We start from the raw sequence: 13,744 nt of genomic DNA, 5'->3' as shown, positions 1-13,744 counted from the left end.
GATCGAGTAGGACTTCAACTAGTTTGCTATTGATAACCCAAGGATAAACCACCTCAAGCAGTCTCTAGAAAGTGAAGGATAGAAACCTTTTAAATAAACAAACAATAAATAGACATCATAGGTGTGATATTCAATTATCTGACCCATCAGTACTCTTCTGACAAACCTTCCACAGAGTAGCCAACCCTATGGAATTACTGCCCCAACAAACTGACTGTGCAAATGGTGGATACAAATCTAATGTGTTAATTATTGCCACTGCCTGACAACTGTAAAACTGTAATTCATTTTTTTTAATTGCATTAACGTTATGAATAGCCATACTACTTACCCGGCTCTGGCATTGTCCAAGCTTCACATTTGAAATGGTCACTGGGTTCAGATGCCTGTCCCACGCCAGCTATATTTGCAGCGGCAATTTTGAATTCATAATATGTGTTTTCTCTCAAATCCTCTACCTTTGCAGAACAGTTGACATTAGAGGAAAACAATAATGTAGACAATATTCCTGTGTCTGTTCTAATAGCAGTAAAATATTCAACCCTTACATTTATTCATATTTAACTTCGATGCCATTTGCAGACAAATGTGCAAGGGAAAAGGTCTTGCTCTAACTGCTTTTATAAAAATTGGGACAAGTTCCATAAGGGTTGTTTGGTTGGTCTATTGCAATGTAAAAAGAACAAGAAAAAAGAAAAAGTAACGTAGATACTTAAATGGGTAGGTTTTGAGATATGAGCCTTGATAGGCAACAGCACAGAGATGTCCACACAAGTTCATCTTAGAATAAATCCATTGCCACATTCTTCATTGCTTTGTATATGTATGTGCACATATATACACACAGATGGAGTCATGCCCACAGACTGTCAGTTATGAAACATGAGAAGAAAGGTGGGAAAGGAAAGGAGTAGAAATTGATGCTATTGAATTCAGGATCCACTTCATGGTGGTTCCTTTTCCCCATTGGATCCCTCCCTTCCCCTCTCAATTTGAAACATTGTTAATGTTAATTAATGGACCTGTATTAGAAAATATCATCATTAAGCCTAGTTCCATTTAATGGTCAGTACATTTTTTAAAAGGCTGTACAGTCACTGTATGCACCTCTGTCATTTTCTTCCCATTACTAACAGAGTCTTTTATCACCCAATGTCATACAGTGCACAGGGATTATAAAGTCATAAAGCTGTATTCAGTTAGAGTTTCAGTGTGTCACACAGCCCAAAACTTGCATGAGAAGTACTGGTACATAGTTATGACAATTCAATAAAAGCTTCTATTGCTTTACTTTATTTACTACTGCTTTCTATAAAAGGCATGTTGATGGCCAGCAAGTTGTTGTTTGCTGAGCATAATGCTCTTTGGGGGGATACCAGTAGAGGTGGTCCCACAGATATAATGGTCCCAGACCGTTTAGTGATTTAAAGATTAATACCAACACCTTGAACCTGATCCAGTGCTCCACCTTGAGCCAATGCAGCTGGCAAAGCACTGGTTGAATATGTGCTCTAAACAGGGTCTCTGTAAGGATCCTTGCCACTGCATTCTGGACCAGCTGGAGCTTCCGGAGCAGTCTCAAGGGAAGCCCTGCGTTGAGCGAGTTACAGTAGTTTAGCCTGGAGGTGACCATTGCATGGATCACAGTGGCCAGGTCGGAACGGGCAGATACAGCGCCAGCTGCCTAGCCTGATGAAAGTGGAAAAAAGCCACCTTGGCTACAGCTACAACTTGTGTCTCCAATGACAAGGAGGCATCCAGGATCACACCCAGACTCTTGACAAAAGGTGCAGGTGTTAATTGCACCCCATAAAGAGCCGGGAGCTGGCACACTGCCTCTGCCCCCTTCCCCAGCCCAGCCACAGGACCTCCATCTTCAATGGATTCAGCTTCAGTCAACTCTGTTTCAACTAATTCGTCAAAGCATCCAGAAACCTGACCAACGTGTTTGGGTTGGTATCCAGTTGGCCATCCATCCTCAGGTATAGGTGGGTGTCATCAGTGTACTGACAGCAGCCCAGCCCAAAAGTCCAGACCAGCTGGACAAGGGGGTGCATATAGATATTGAATGACATGGGGGAAAGGATTGCACCCTGAGGGACCCCACACACCAAAGGGTGTCATGGCAATACCTTCTCCTCAAGTGTTACCCTCTGTCCCTGACCACGGAAAAAGAAGCACAACCATTCAAGGGCTGTTCTCCAAATTCTGATGCTGGCGAGGCAGTGATCTTACAGGTCGTAGTTGACTGTGTTGAACACTGCTATAAGATCTAATAAGATCAGCAGCACTGACCCGCCCCGATCCAGCTGCCGATGGAGATCATCTGTGAGGGTGACCAAAAATGTCTCTGTCCCATGATCAGGAAAGAAACTGGACTGAAATGGGTCCAGTGCTGATGTATCCTCCAGGAAAATCTGAAGCTGTTCCCCTGCTGTTCTCTCAACTACCTTACCCAGGAAAGATAGGTTGAACACTGGGTGAAAGTTGGCCAGATCACTAGGATCTAAAGATAGTATTTTTAAGAGCGGAAACACCACTTCTCACTTCTGCTATATATTGTATGTGCTTAAGCAGTTGAAAAATGATTTTTCCTCTTCCACATGGGCTACTCACACAGCTGGAACATAGGTAACCTGTGCTTGTGACCCCATGTAGGAATGGCTACTTGAATCAGCACATGGTTAGGGCACAGGCATATTCTGTAGAAGACAATGGCATGTTGCTTTCTACTTGTGCCAGGCTAAGGGCTCCAACTGGCTGCTATTATATCCCATCCAATGTATGAATCTGCACATGGATGAAACTCTTTGCTTCGTTACTTTTCCTTCAATAAATATTTTGGACATGACCAGATGCAACCACCAAAGTAAACAGTGCATATATACACAAAGTAAACACAGTATACACACACACACACAAAAATACTAAAACTGAGAAACAATACTGACCATGTAAATTCTCTCTTTAGTAAGAGAAGAGTTGACTTCATGCCAGTTGTGGTGATGAGCCTCTCGTTTGTCTATGTAATAACCCAGAATATTTGATCCCCCGCTGTATCTTGGAAGTTTCCAGCCAATGGTCATTGATTGCCCATCACAGTTGAGAAGTGTGATTCCATAGGGATATGATGGACAAGCTTTAAGAAATCAAGCAGACAGAACATTAGACTAATGTCCAGAAATACAATAGGTAATATAAAGAATGTCAAGTTTCTACCCTTAACTGGGGACCAAGCTAGATACAACAACAGGAGAGCTATGAAAGGCCTCCCATTTTCTTTTTGTTTTTTAAAAAAGCAGACTGAGGGAAGGGCATAAAATCAAGGCTGCTACATGGAAGGAGTTGGATTTAACTATTTTCACCATCCAAATGAAACCCCCCTCCCCAAATGCTATCTACATGCCAGGAAAAACATACAATAGCATGGGGTGGATAAAGAAGGAAAAAAGAAAATTTTCTCCCTCTTCCATAATATGAAAACTCTGGAACACCCAAAGAAGGTGATGGGCAATAGATTCAGGACCAAAAAACGGAATTAATTCATCACTCAGTGAGTAAATCTGTGGGGTTCACTGCCAATAAACACAAAGTGATGGCCTCTGGAAAGATGGTTTTAAAAGGGGATCAGACAGAGCCATAAAGGATAAATCTATCAGTTGATACTAGCCATGATAACTAAAGGTAACCTCTGCATCCAGAAGAAGTGAACCTAGGGTTGCCAGTTCTGGGTTCGGAAATACATGGAGATTTTGTGGGTGGAGCCTGAGGAAAGTGGGGTTTGTGGAGGGGAAGGAGTTCAATGCCATAGAGTTTACTTTTCCAGAGTGGCCATTTTCTCCAGGTGCATTGATCTCTGTCACCTGATCAGTTGTAATAGCGGGAGATCTCCAGCTACCAACTGGAGATTGGAAATCCTAAGTGAACCTCTGAGCACCAGTGCCAGGAGGCAACACCAGGAGGAGGTCTTGGTCTCTATCCCCTGGAGGTTGATCTTACAGGACAACTAAAAGACCTCTGTGTAAAACAGAATTTGGACTAGATGGCCCACTGGGCTAATCCAGCAGGCAAAAGTTTTCAAACTTTTTTTTTTCAAATTGAGTGAATGATTTCTCCCAAAGAGGATAATCAGACCGAGCCAGTTTGTGAGGACTTTTCCTCTGGAACGTTAAATGCAGGAATTAGCGCTCTGCTTCCTGAAGTTCCAAAATTCAAAAAGTGTGAAAGCAAGTCTCAACCCAACCAAATACATCTTAACAAACATCTTGAGATTTCACATGAGGAGTTGAACCACATGGAAGAGAGTGATGGTGAGGAGCACCTAAGCAGAAAAAAATAAGAGATGGGCTCTGCTAGAAGAAAAGTTTGAGTATAAGCTCATGAAGAAACTGCAGGTAAATTATTTCTAGTCTCTGAAATGGACTCATGCTTAACAAATGGATTATAGAGTTTTCTGTTAATGAGGAATCTCCTGATTTTCAATTAATTTATTTAAAGTTTCACCTGGAAATGTGGCAGTTCCTTTAAGTGAGGAAGGCTGCTGGCTAGGGCCCTGGCTATTAAACTGTTTTATTTCAAAGCTTAAGCCTTACAGACAGTCACTTACTGAGGGCTGCTTGTACAGTTATAGGCTCAGACTCCTGAGAATTTTCACTCATTCCCACCGCATTTGCAGCTTTTACACGGAAGATGTATTTCTCTCCTGTGTCTAAGCCATGAACTGCAAACCTAAAAGAAATAGAAAGGATATTTTTCACTTTCAATTTATGTGTTTGGATTATGTTAGGAAGAAAAAAAGGCCACATTGGTAGGAGAAAAAAGAACAAGGTACAAGGTAGAGAAGTTTATTTGACCTTTAAAGAAAAAAATTAACTGCTCTATCTTGCACCTTGTTCGTCCTTTTTCTCCTTGGATTATATTACACAGAGAGAATTATGCATATAAATCAGAAGTGGATACCACTCCAGTAAAATGGGTACAAGACAGAAAGACAATAAAATCTAAGGGCCAAACTATGGGGACATGCCACTATTTCAGAGCCTGGATTTTTACTTATCAAAATGACTTGCCCAAAGATCACTACAAATACAGTTTCTGATTAGATTATTAGAAATATTTCTTACAAATAGAGCAAGATAATGTAAAATAACCAAAAGGTTCCAGAGGGGATCCCCTACAACAAGAAAAAGTGATGGAGAAATGTTGAGAGGAACTAAAAGAGTTCTTCAAGCTAAATAACACACCAGATGTATCAAGTGAAACAATCTGGGTTGCCGGTAAAGCCTTTATGAGGGGTAAATTATTTGCAATAAACTTGAAAATGAGAAAACAGAAATTAGAACAAAGGAAAAAATGACAGAGAGTTTAATGAATTTGGAAGAACAACATGCTAAAACCCATAAGAAGAACATCTTAAAGGAAATTAAGGTGAGAAACAAATTGGACATGCTAGATACAGAGGACTTACAAAATAAGGTCAAGTTTGTGAAGCAAAGATTTTTTTGAACATGCTAGTAAACCAGGCAGATATCTTTCTTATTGTTTAAGAAAGGAAATAGAAATAGGACAATAATATGAGTCAAAAAAGACAAAGGGACAAGTTTTTTGGAGGAGGATATTCAAGAACAATTTCTTTCTTTTTTTGCAAAATTGTATCAAAGTGAATTAAATAGTCTAGAGGGGATGGAGAAAAATATTAAGAGTGCAACAATGAAGTATTTTTCAGAAGATGACAAGGAGCTTTGGAATCAAAATATAACTATACAGAAAGTGACATATGCTATTGAAAAATTGAAATTAGACAAGGCTCCAGGACCTGACAGACTAACAGCAAAGTATTATAAATGCTATAAAGAAGAGATTGCAATCAATCTCCAAAAGGTTATGAATGAGATAACTGAAGAAGCAATATTCCCCAATCATGGCAACAAGCCTACATTTCACTTATTTATAAAGAAGGGAACGACCCTTTATTACACAGTCACATAGACCAAGTTCACTCCTGAATGTGGATTATAAACTGTTTGCTTCAATACTTGTGGAAAGACTAAAGAAAAAGATTACAAAACTGATTCATCAAGACCAAACAGGATTTATACCAAAAAGACAAATGAGATAAAATGTACATTTTGTACTGAGTGCTATAGAGCATGTTAAAAAAAAAAAACAGCATTTACATTTTTCGATGCTGAGAAAGCTTTTGATAACATCTAGTGGACATTTTTGTTGGAAACAATGAATATCTTAAACAGTGGTGACAGGTTCGTGAATTGGATTCACAGTATTTACAAAAATCAGAAAGCAAAGATATTCATCAATGGAAAACTAACAGATGGATTTCAAATTAACAAAGGCACAAGACAAGGATGCCCATTATCTCCCTTATTATTTAACATTGTATTGGAAGTATTGGAGAACAAAATAAGAAGAGATCCTAAAATTATGGCTTTACAAGTCGATGATGAAGAATTTAAAATGAAATGCTATGTGGGTGATATAGTTTTAACTATCACTAACCCTCAGAATTCAATAGGATACCTGATGGACCAAATAGAAGAATTCGGAAAGTACTCAGGTGATAAGATAAATAAAACTAAGACGAAAATAATATTGGACAATATGGCAAAAAATGAAAAAGATGAGATTGAAACCATTTCAGGATGTAAGGTTACAGTGAAGCAGTAAAATCCTTGGGAGATAAAAACCACAGGGCAAAACAAGACTTTGTTTAAAGATCACTATAAAGCTATCTGGGAGCAAATAGAAAAGGATCTTGAAAGATGGACAAAATTAAAATCTCTTGACTGGGGAGAATATCCACAATTAAAATGAATGTTCAACCAAGGCTTAATTTCCTGTTTCAGATGTTACCAGTTGGACTAGAAGAAAAGACTTTGGAAAACTGGCAGAGACAAGTAAACAAATTTGTCTGGAATGGAAAAAAAAACAAGGATCAGATTCAAGGTACTGCAGGATGAAAAGGGTTGAGGGGGACTGGCTCTACCAAATTTGAAGCTATACAAAAAAGACACTGAATTTTGTTTGGGGGGGGGGAAATGTAGAAAGTAAAAAAAATATAAAGATTTTTCTGTACCTGGTATACTTGATTGGCTTATGATTACAGGGTTCCCAGTGATTCGAACCCACCACAGAACAGTCAATATAATAGCCAAACAGATCTTCTTCTTGTTTTGGCTTATCCCACTGTACAATAACAGAGGTTCTTGTATTTCTTGTTGCCACTATGCGTCCCGGAGCAGATGGAACAACTATGACATAGAAAGAAGCATTTACTCCATTTGTAGCTATTTATGACAACATATAACCATTTACTCACCAATTATAAAACTACTTGTCCTAGCAAACAAGTTCTTAGAATAGGATACCCCAGTTGTTGAAACAACACAAATCTAATACAGTTCAGCCAAAGCAGGGCAGCTTTAAGCCCAACTGATTTGAATGGAAAGGACTATGTGCTTATTACTTCTACTGAGATCTTAACAATATTTAACTTTGACAGAATCATCCTCTGAGACATTACACTGATGTTCATATTGTGCCCTGTGGCATTAAAGTGATATTATTATGGTTCTTCAGAAAGACACTGATAGAAACAGTGTGTTAAGCAAGCAAGACTTGTGGCATTTTGTGGTGATACTTACTATCCTCTCTCTCAAAAAAAAAATGCCCACACACTCAACACATTTGAGGCTCCCTGATAATATTTTATACCTCTGATCTAAGAAGATGGTGACACTTGCCAATACAGCTAAAAGGCAGAACTTCAATTTGGAAGCATCTATTTCATTAGACTGATGTATTTTGAGAGTGCTGGTTGCTAGGGACTATTACGTTTGTGGAATTCTGCATTTCTAGTGACTGCCTAGAAATGTTTTGAATAAATATACAAACAACTCCAGACTTTGATACCACCAACAATTACCTACAGTATTGCCAGCTTCTTTTGTATGTTGTCAATCACAGAGAGAGCTGAATGTAATACACTGATAGAACTGCCTGCTTTTAGCGTCATTTGAATGTCTTGTCTTATTTAGCCCAGGTTTATAACAGTGCCTCACCAATAGATTCTTGTGCTTGAATAGGAGGTGTTATTTCAGAAGGATCACTAATCCCGTGCTTGTTCGCTGACAAAACTCGGAACACGTAAGTCTTCCCTTGGGCAAGATCAAACACTGCGTAGCGAGGAGATCTCACTGCCACTTGGTCATTGACTCTCTGCCAGCTTCCACTGCCAACAACAGACTATAAAAACAAGAAAGATTATTACTGTTTTGTAAGTGTTGCCAGAAAAGTTCCTCTGTCTTGTGAGGAGACTGCTAGCTATCTGCTTGGTTGTCAGTATGATGTCAGATCACTAAGTCAAAGTCAACATAAAATGACCTTTTTATGTCATCTTGCACTTGCCTGTCCATGTGAAACTTAACATAAATAAACAGAAGAAGCTTCCTAATGGTAACAGCAAGTTTGAAAATGGAAATCATAACCTAGTGGAGAGGATCTGAATCACTGGAGGTCCTCAAGCAAAAGCTGGACAACCATCTGTCAGGAATGCTCCAGCTTTTGATTTCCTGAATTGTGCAAGGTTTAGACTAGATGGCCTATAAGGCCCTCTCCAAATCTAGGATTTTATGGCTTCACTCCTGCTATAAAAAAATCCCCAAATGTAGGATTTCTGCCCATAGAGAGTAACTTTCCCACCACACCCTCCCACTGAACTCCAAATGCCTTTAAAAAGTCTGCTCCTAGGGGATGGGGGATCTCCAGGAACAGCTTGGGTGGGAGTCAGAAGTCTTCCTTGGGAGAGGACGATCAGAAAAATTCAGCCCTGCTTATGTCTGAAGAACCTTTAAGTCGATCAAAGTCTAGAACTATGATTCTATGAATTATACAAGGATATTCTTTTTTAAAGACTTATGAACTAGATACTCATTTAAGCAGGCATTATTTATCTGAGAGTTTTTAAACTGTTTTGAGAAAACTGAGAATGAACTACATTCTGAGCACTCCTTGTCTTAGGAAAGATATTAATTTACTATCATTCTTGAGAATCAAGTAGCTTTGTTATTCATTTGTCCTATTGCACCTAATATCAACACATGTTGCTCCATGCTGGCAGAAAATAAACAGCAGGTACCAAAGTTGGGCTAAGGCTCAATGTTGTCCCAGTAGATGGGATATGAGCTTCATCAAAAAGAGTCTTGTTCATTACCCCTTGTGAAGCATGCCCACTAACTGTTACTCACTCAGGAAAGCCTACCATATGGTTCCACTATTTCTTTGGAACAGGAACGCCAAAGAGTCACATTTTCTTAGTGGTTCCTACAGTACAACCTCTGCTTTGTTCTCATGCCACACAAAAGTAACCAAACATGAAAGATCTCTCTATTGCCGTGCCTCGTTTTTCAACACCCATTAAATAACGCAACCAAACACCCAACTTCCCATGCCTTTTCTATCCTCCTGTTACATAGCCTTGGATTTGCTCATTTTATTGTTTTTCTTGCCTCTGCCGAGAACGATTTGAAACAAAATGGTATGTGGCCACGAAATGCCTTACAGCTGACTGCAACTACATGGCACAGTACCTTCTCAATGAAATATGATAATGGCTCTTTGCCACGGGGAACAGGTGGATCCCAGCTGAGTACAACATATGTTTTGCTGGTTTCTGAAGCATGTACATTGGTGGGAGGTCCTGGAATCTTAACTTCGCCTAGAGGGGTAATAAACTCAGTAAGTGTTAAATGCCAGATTAACCTCCCAGGTCAGTGCTTATGAGAGAGCTTGTCTTTCTGAACTCCCTCACTAGAGTGCATTGCTCAGCTATTAAAGGGCTCTAATATCATCTTCGCAGTTTATTCAGAAGGCTGCCCCATTTCTATTTTGAGAAACCAACGCAAGCCAATTAAAAGGGGGGGCACTGATTGCTCACAGCCAAAGCAAAAGTGTGTATTCATCTCACAACAGGTTTTTGTTTTGTTTTTGTATTCCTTTGATCACACTGGAATCACTTTAATCTGTTCTACTAAATGGCTTGATAAAGCCTTCACAATTTATGCAAATACAAGAAAGGGCTGATCAAAGATATGGGACCGAGAACGTCTGTCACTGAAAGACGAGCAAGGAAAAGCATGCTCATGAAAGATCATAGCAATTCGCTATAGAACAATACAAACAAAACACGTGAATCATAGAAGAAAACTCTCCTGTCCACCTTTACCTTCTTCTAGAAGCACCCTATGTGTCCCCAAAGTCTCTGCTCATGGGATTCTCTGCTGCTACAAGGAGTGGGGAATGGAGAAATTGCCCTTTGCCTCTTGCATAAACACAGCAAGCCTTGGAGCAGAGGTCCAAGAAGAAGGGGGCATTTTGAACTATTCTCCCTTCTTCTGGCAATCTTTCACAATATCTAGCAGATTGTCCAGGAGGGTCCTACAACCCTCAATAGAGGTTTATCAGTGAATCAAGCTGCAGGTGAAGGGGAAGATCTTCTTATGCAATCCCCTTCCATTTGTGGATGGTAGATCCAGCTCAATGCATTTATACCATAGGAATGAAGGACTCCAATAATCTTTCCACCTCAGGTCTCAAATCACCATAAAGTAGCAATTCAAGATCTTGTAGCCTGGGGGAAACTGGAGAGGGGATGAGCATCTCGGTGTATGTCTATATCAGCTCAGCTGGCCTGAATTACTCTGGAAACAACCTAAGTGGCTGACACAGTTTGCCCCTCATTCCATGTCAGGCTGGAACTAGTCTTTATCAAAGACTGGCTACTTCTGAAAAGGAGAGCCTGTGCAAACTCATTCAGTCTAGTAATAGAAAATGTGTGGTGTGACATCATCACGCTCTGCGTTTCCCATCCCCAGAAACAGCAGGCTATGAAGTGGAGCAGGGTGTGCAAATGGCAGGCACAAAAGCATCATGCCATCTCTTTTATATTATTGGATCATATGGAAGGGGGAGTTACAAAGCCAACTGATTCTGGAGACAACTTTGCATCCTTATAGAATCATAGAGTTGGAAGGGACCACCAGGGTCATCTAGTCCAACCCCCTGCACAATGCAAGAATTTCACAACTATCTCCCCCACGCACACCCAGCGACCCCTACTCCATGCCCAGAAGATGGCCAAGATGCCCTCCCTCTCATGAACTGCCTAAGGTAATAGAATCAGCATTGCTGACAGATGGCCATCTAGCCTCTGCTTAAAAACCTCCAGGGAAGGAGCACTTACCACCTCACAAGGAAGCCTGTTCCACTGAGGAACCGCTCTAACTGTTAGAAAATTCTTCCTAATGTCTAGATGGAAACTCTTTTGATTTAATTTTAACCCGTTGGTTCTGGTCCGACCTTCTGGGGCAACAGAAAACAACTTGGCACCATCCTCTATATGACAGCCCTTCAAGTTCTTGAAGGTGGTTATCATATCCCTTCTCAGTCTTCTCCTCTTCAGGCTAAACATACCCAGCTCCTTCAACCTTTCCTCATAGGACTTGGTCTACAGACCCCTCACCATCTTTGTTGCCCTCCTCTGGACATGTTCCAGCTTGTCTACATCTTTCTGGAACTGTGGTGCCCAAAACTCAGTAAGATTAATTCCAGCCTGATCATTCTGTTACTGACGTGTCTTTTACTGCAAAACTTAGAACTACTTTACACTTGGCAGATTTCGTCTGGCCACATCCCCTTTAAGAGGGTGACAATGGCATTTTTTTGCATAAAGGAAGCTGTCTGGAACTGCCTCATGAATTGCAGCCAATGGATGAGGGGAACAGCATCACTATTTAAGGGAATGCCACCCGTCACTGGCAGGACTTTTTTGCCTGGCATCTCCCTGCCTTCCCAACCCAGGGAAAGACATATTGGCATCAGCTAGTCACACATGGGCTGAGCAGGAATTCTGAGGGTTCTACTAGATTGGCCATGGGGGGGGGGGGGACTTTTTATATGCGAACTTCATATTGTCTTATCTGGGCTTATTTTTCTGAACTTAATAAGGAACAGTTGTACAGGGTTGAAGCAGGATTCGTATGGGTCACTGTTGTTTAAGTAGGGGAATATTAGCAAGCACCCTGAGGCATCTAACAATAAAGGGAGCTCATCTTAACCAGCTGCTTATTGGCAGCGGCTGTTTGGTAAGGGAGCTCTGTTGGTTCTGGTCAGCCTCAACTGACCCATAGCTGTTCTCCATAGCTGGGGAAGAGCAAGTGGGGCTAGGCGCACCACGGCACATGGCTGGGTGTCAGTGACGAAATGCATGGCACAGCAGTATTAGCTGAGCTTAGTTTTGAGACAGGGGAGGGTTACCCAACATACAGGCAGACTACATAGGCTACCTGTTAGACAGTGATACATGCTAGAATGGTGGGATATATGCTAATAAATTTGATTAACAAATCCTGCAGAGCAGTCTTTTATAAATCTAGTCAATCTGTATTTGCAGCTCACGTGTTAATTCAGGGGAAGGGAGGCGATTGGAACGCCAGCATACTTTCACCAAACACAATTGCAGTCCATAGTGCCTTTTCCCAGTGTCCTTTGCATTTATTTTGGAAAACATTTAAATACAGTCCTCGGTCATTATGGTCCCTGCCAAAGATTTGCACTTCTACTGGGGATGCTGCTTTTTTTAAAAAAAATTATTTTACTTATTTAAAACATTTTTTAGACACCTTTCTTCCTCACGGAACTCAAGGTGGTCTACAAGATAAATAAAGCATATAAAATAAAATAAATTAAAAACATAACAAGCCAAAATTTAAAATCATAACTCAGGACTACTTGAGAACTTAACCAAATGCAGGCCTAAGTAAAACTATCTTCAATTGTCTCCTAAAGAAAGGCCCTTCCTCAGATATCCACCAAACAAGCTTCTTTGATTGATGGGACAGTCAGGAGGGCCTCTCCCTGTGATCTTAATTCCTGGCCAGAAACATGGAAGAAGATGGCCCATTAGATACCCAGGTCCTATGTCACGTAGGGCTTAAAAGGTCAAAACCAATACCTTGAATTGGGCTCAAGTAGCCAGTGTAATTGTTCTAATATTGGGGTCACATGATCCCTATTGTGGGAAAACTTTGCTCCCGCTTCCTTTCAGAACTCTAAGATACCTGTCAGGAACAATGGTTCCTTATTCAAAGCAGCAGCAAAGAACTTCCTGGGAAGGGCAGAAAGGAAACAGAAAAATGATACTAAAGATGTCAATTGTTCTAACTCCTTGGAACTGGAGTTCTATGCAGCAGAGGAAGGAATAAAAAATCTTTAAGAGCCTTGACAAACTACAGCTCCCAGAATTCTTTGATGAAAACCACAAAAACAGAAGCATTAAACATAACCTGAGTGCAGTAGCTACTTACATACACAAGACTTCTACCAGCATTCAAAATTACAGACAATCAGGATTCCCATTTCCTTTTCCCAAAACCCTCACCCCCAAGATCTTAATTACATACATAGACATGCATGTTTAATTTTACATTTCAAGAAACCAAAAGGAGGGAGCCTGTATGGAAAGAAAATGCACCAAGAAGAGCAGACGAAAACTGAGGAGAGAGCCAAAAACAGCATGGAGAACAGCAACAAAGGAACACAGGTAGAGACATATGGAGGTGAAATCATGGACATAAAAACATACCTTCAAGGTCATCTTGATAGATTACAATTTGCTTGCCTCCATCTAAATGAATAGCTGAGAAACCAAGCCAAAAATTAATAGTTTGTA

General features: G+C 40.4%; 1 protein-coding gene across 1 annotated transcript in view; it reads right to left on the bottom strand.

Moving 5' to 3' along the window:
• Positions 1 to 13,744, bottom strand: part of MYOM2 (myomesin 2) — a 96,405-nt gene that overhangs the window by 35,832 nt on the left and 46,829 nt on the right. The window contains exons 13-19 of the mRNA XM_056856264.1: positions 13,658 to 13,711; positions 9,606 to 9,733; positions 8,079 to 8,262; positions 7,094 to 7,268; positions 4,607 to 4,728; positions 2,952 to 3,139; positions 332 to 458 (exon numbers count right to left, since the gene is read on the bottom strand). Of these exons, the coding sequence (XP_056712242.1) occupies positions 332 to 458; positions 2,952 to 3,139; positions 4,607 to 4,728; positions 7,094 to 7,268; positions 8,079 to 8,262; positions 9,606 to 9,733; positions 13,658 to 13,711 (978 nt within the window). The remainder of the gene's footprint in view (positions 1 to 331; positions 459 to 2,951; positions 3,140 to 4,606; positions 4,729 to 7,093; positions 7,269 to 8,078; positions 8,263 to 9,605; positions 9,734 to 13,657; positions 13,712 to 13,744) is intronic.

The sequence above is a fragment of the Euleptes europaea genome, chromosome 10, assembly GCF_029931775.1.
Source record: "Euleptes europaea isolate rEulEur1 chromosome 10, rEulEur1.hap1, whole genome shotgun sequence".
Classification (NCBI taxonomy): domain Eukaryota; kingdom Metazoa; phylum Chordata; class Lepidosauria; order Squamata; family Sphaerodactylidae; genus Euleptes; species Euleptes europaea.
This window is presented reverse-complemented; position numbering and strand designations above follow the sequence as displayed.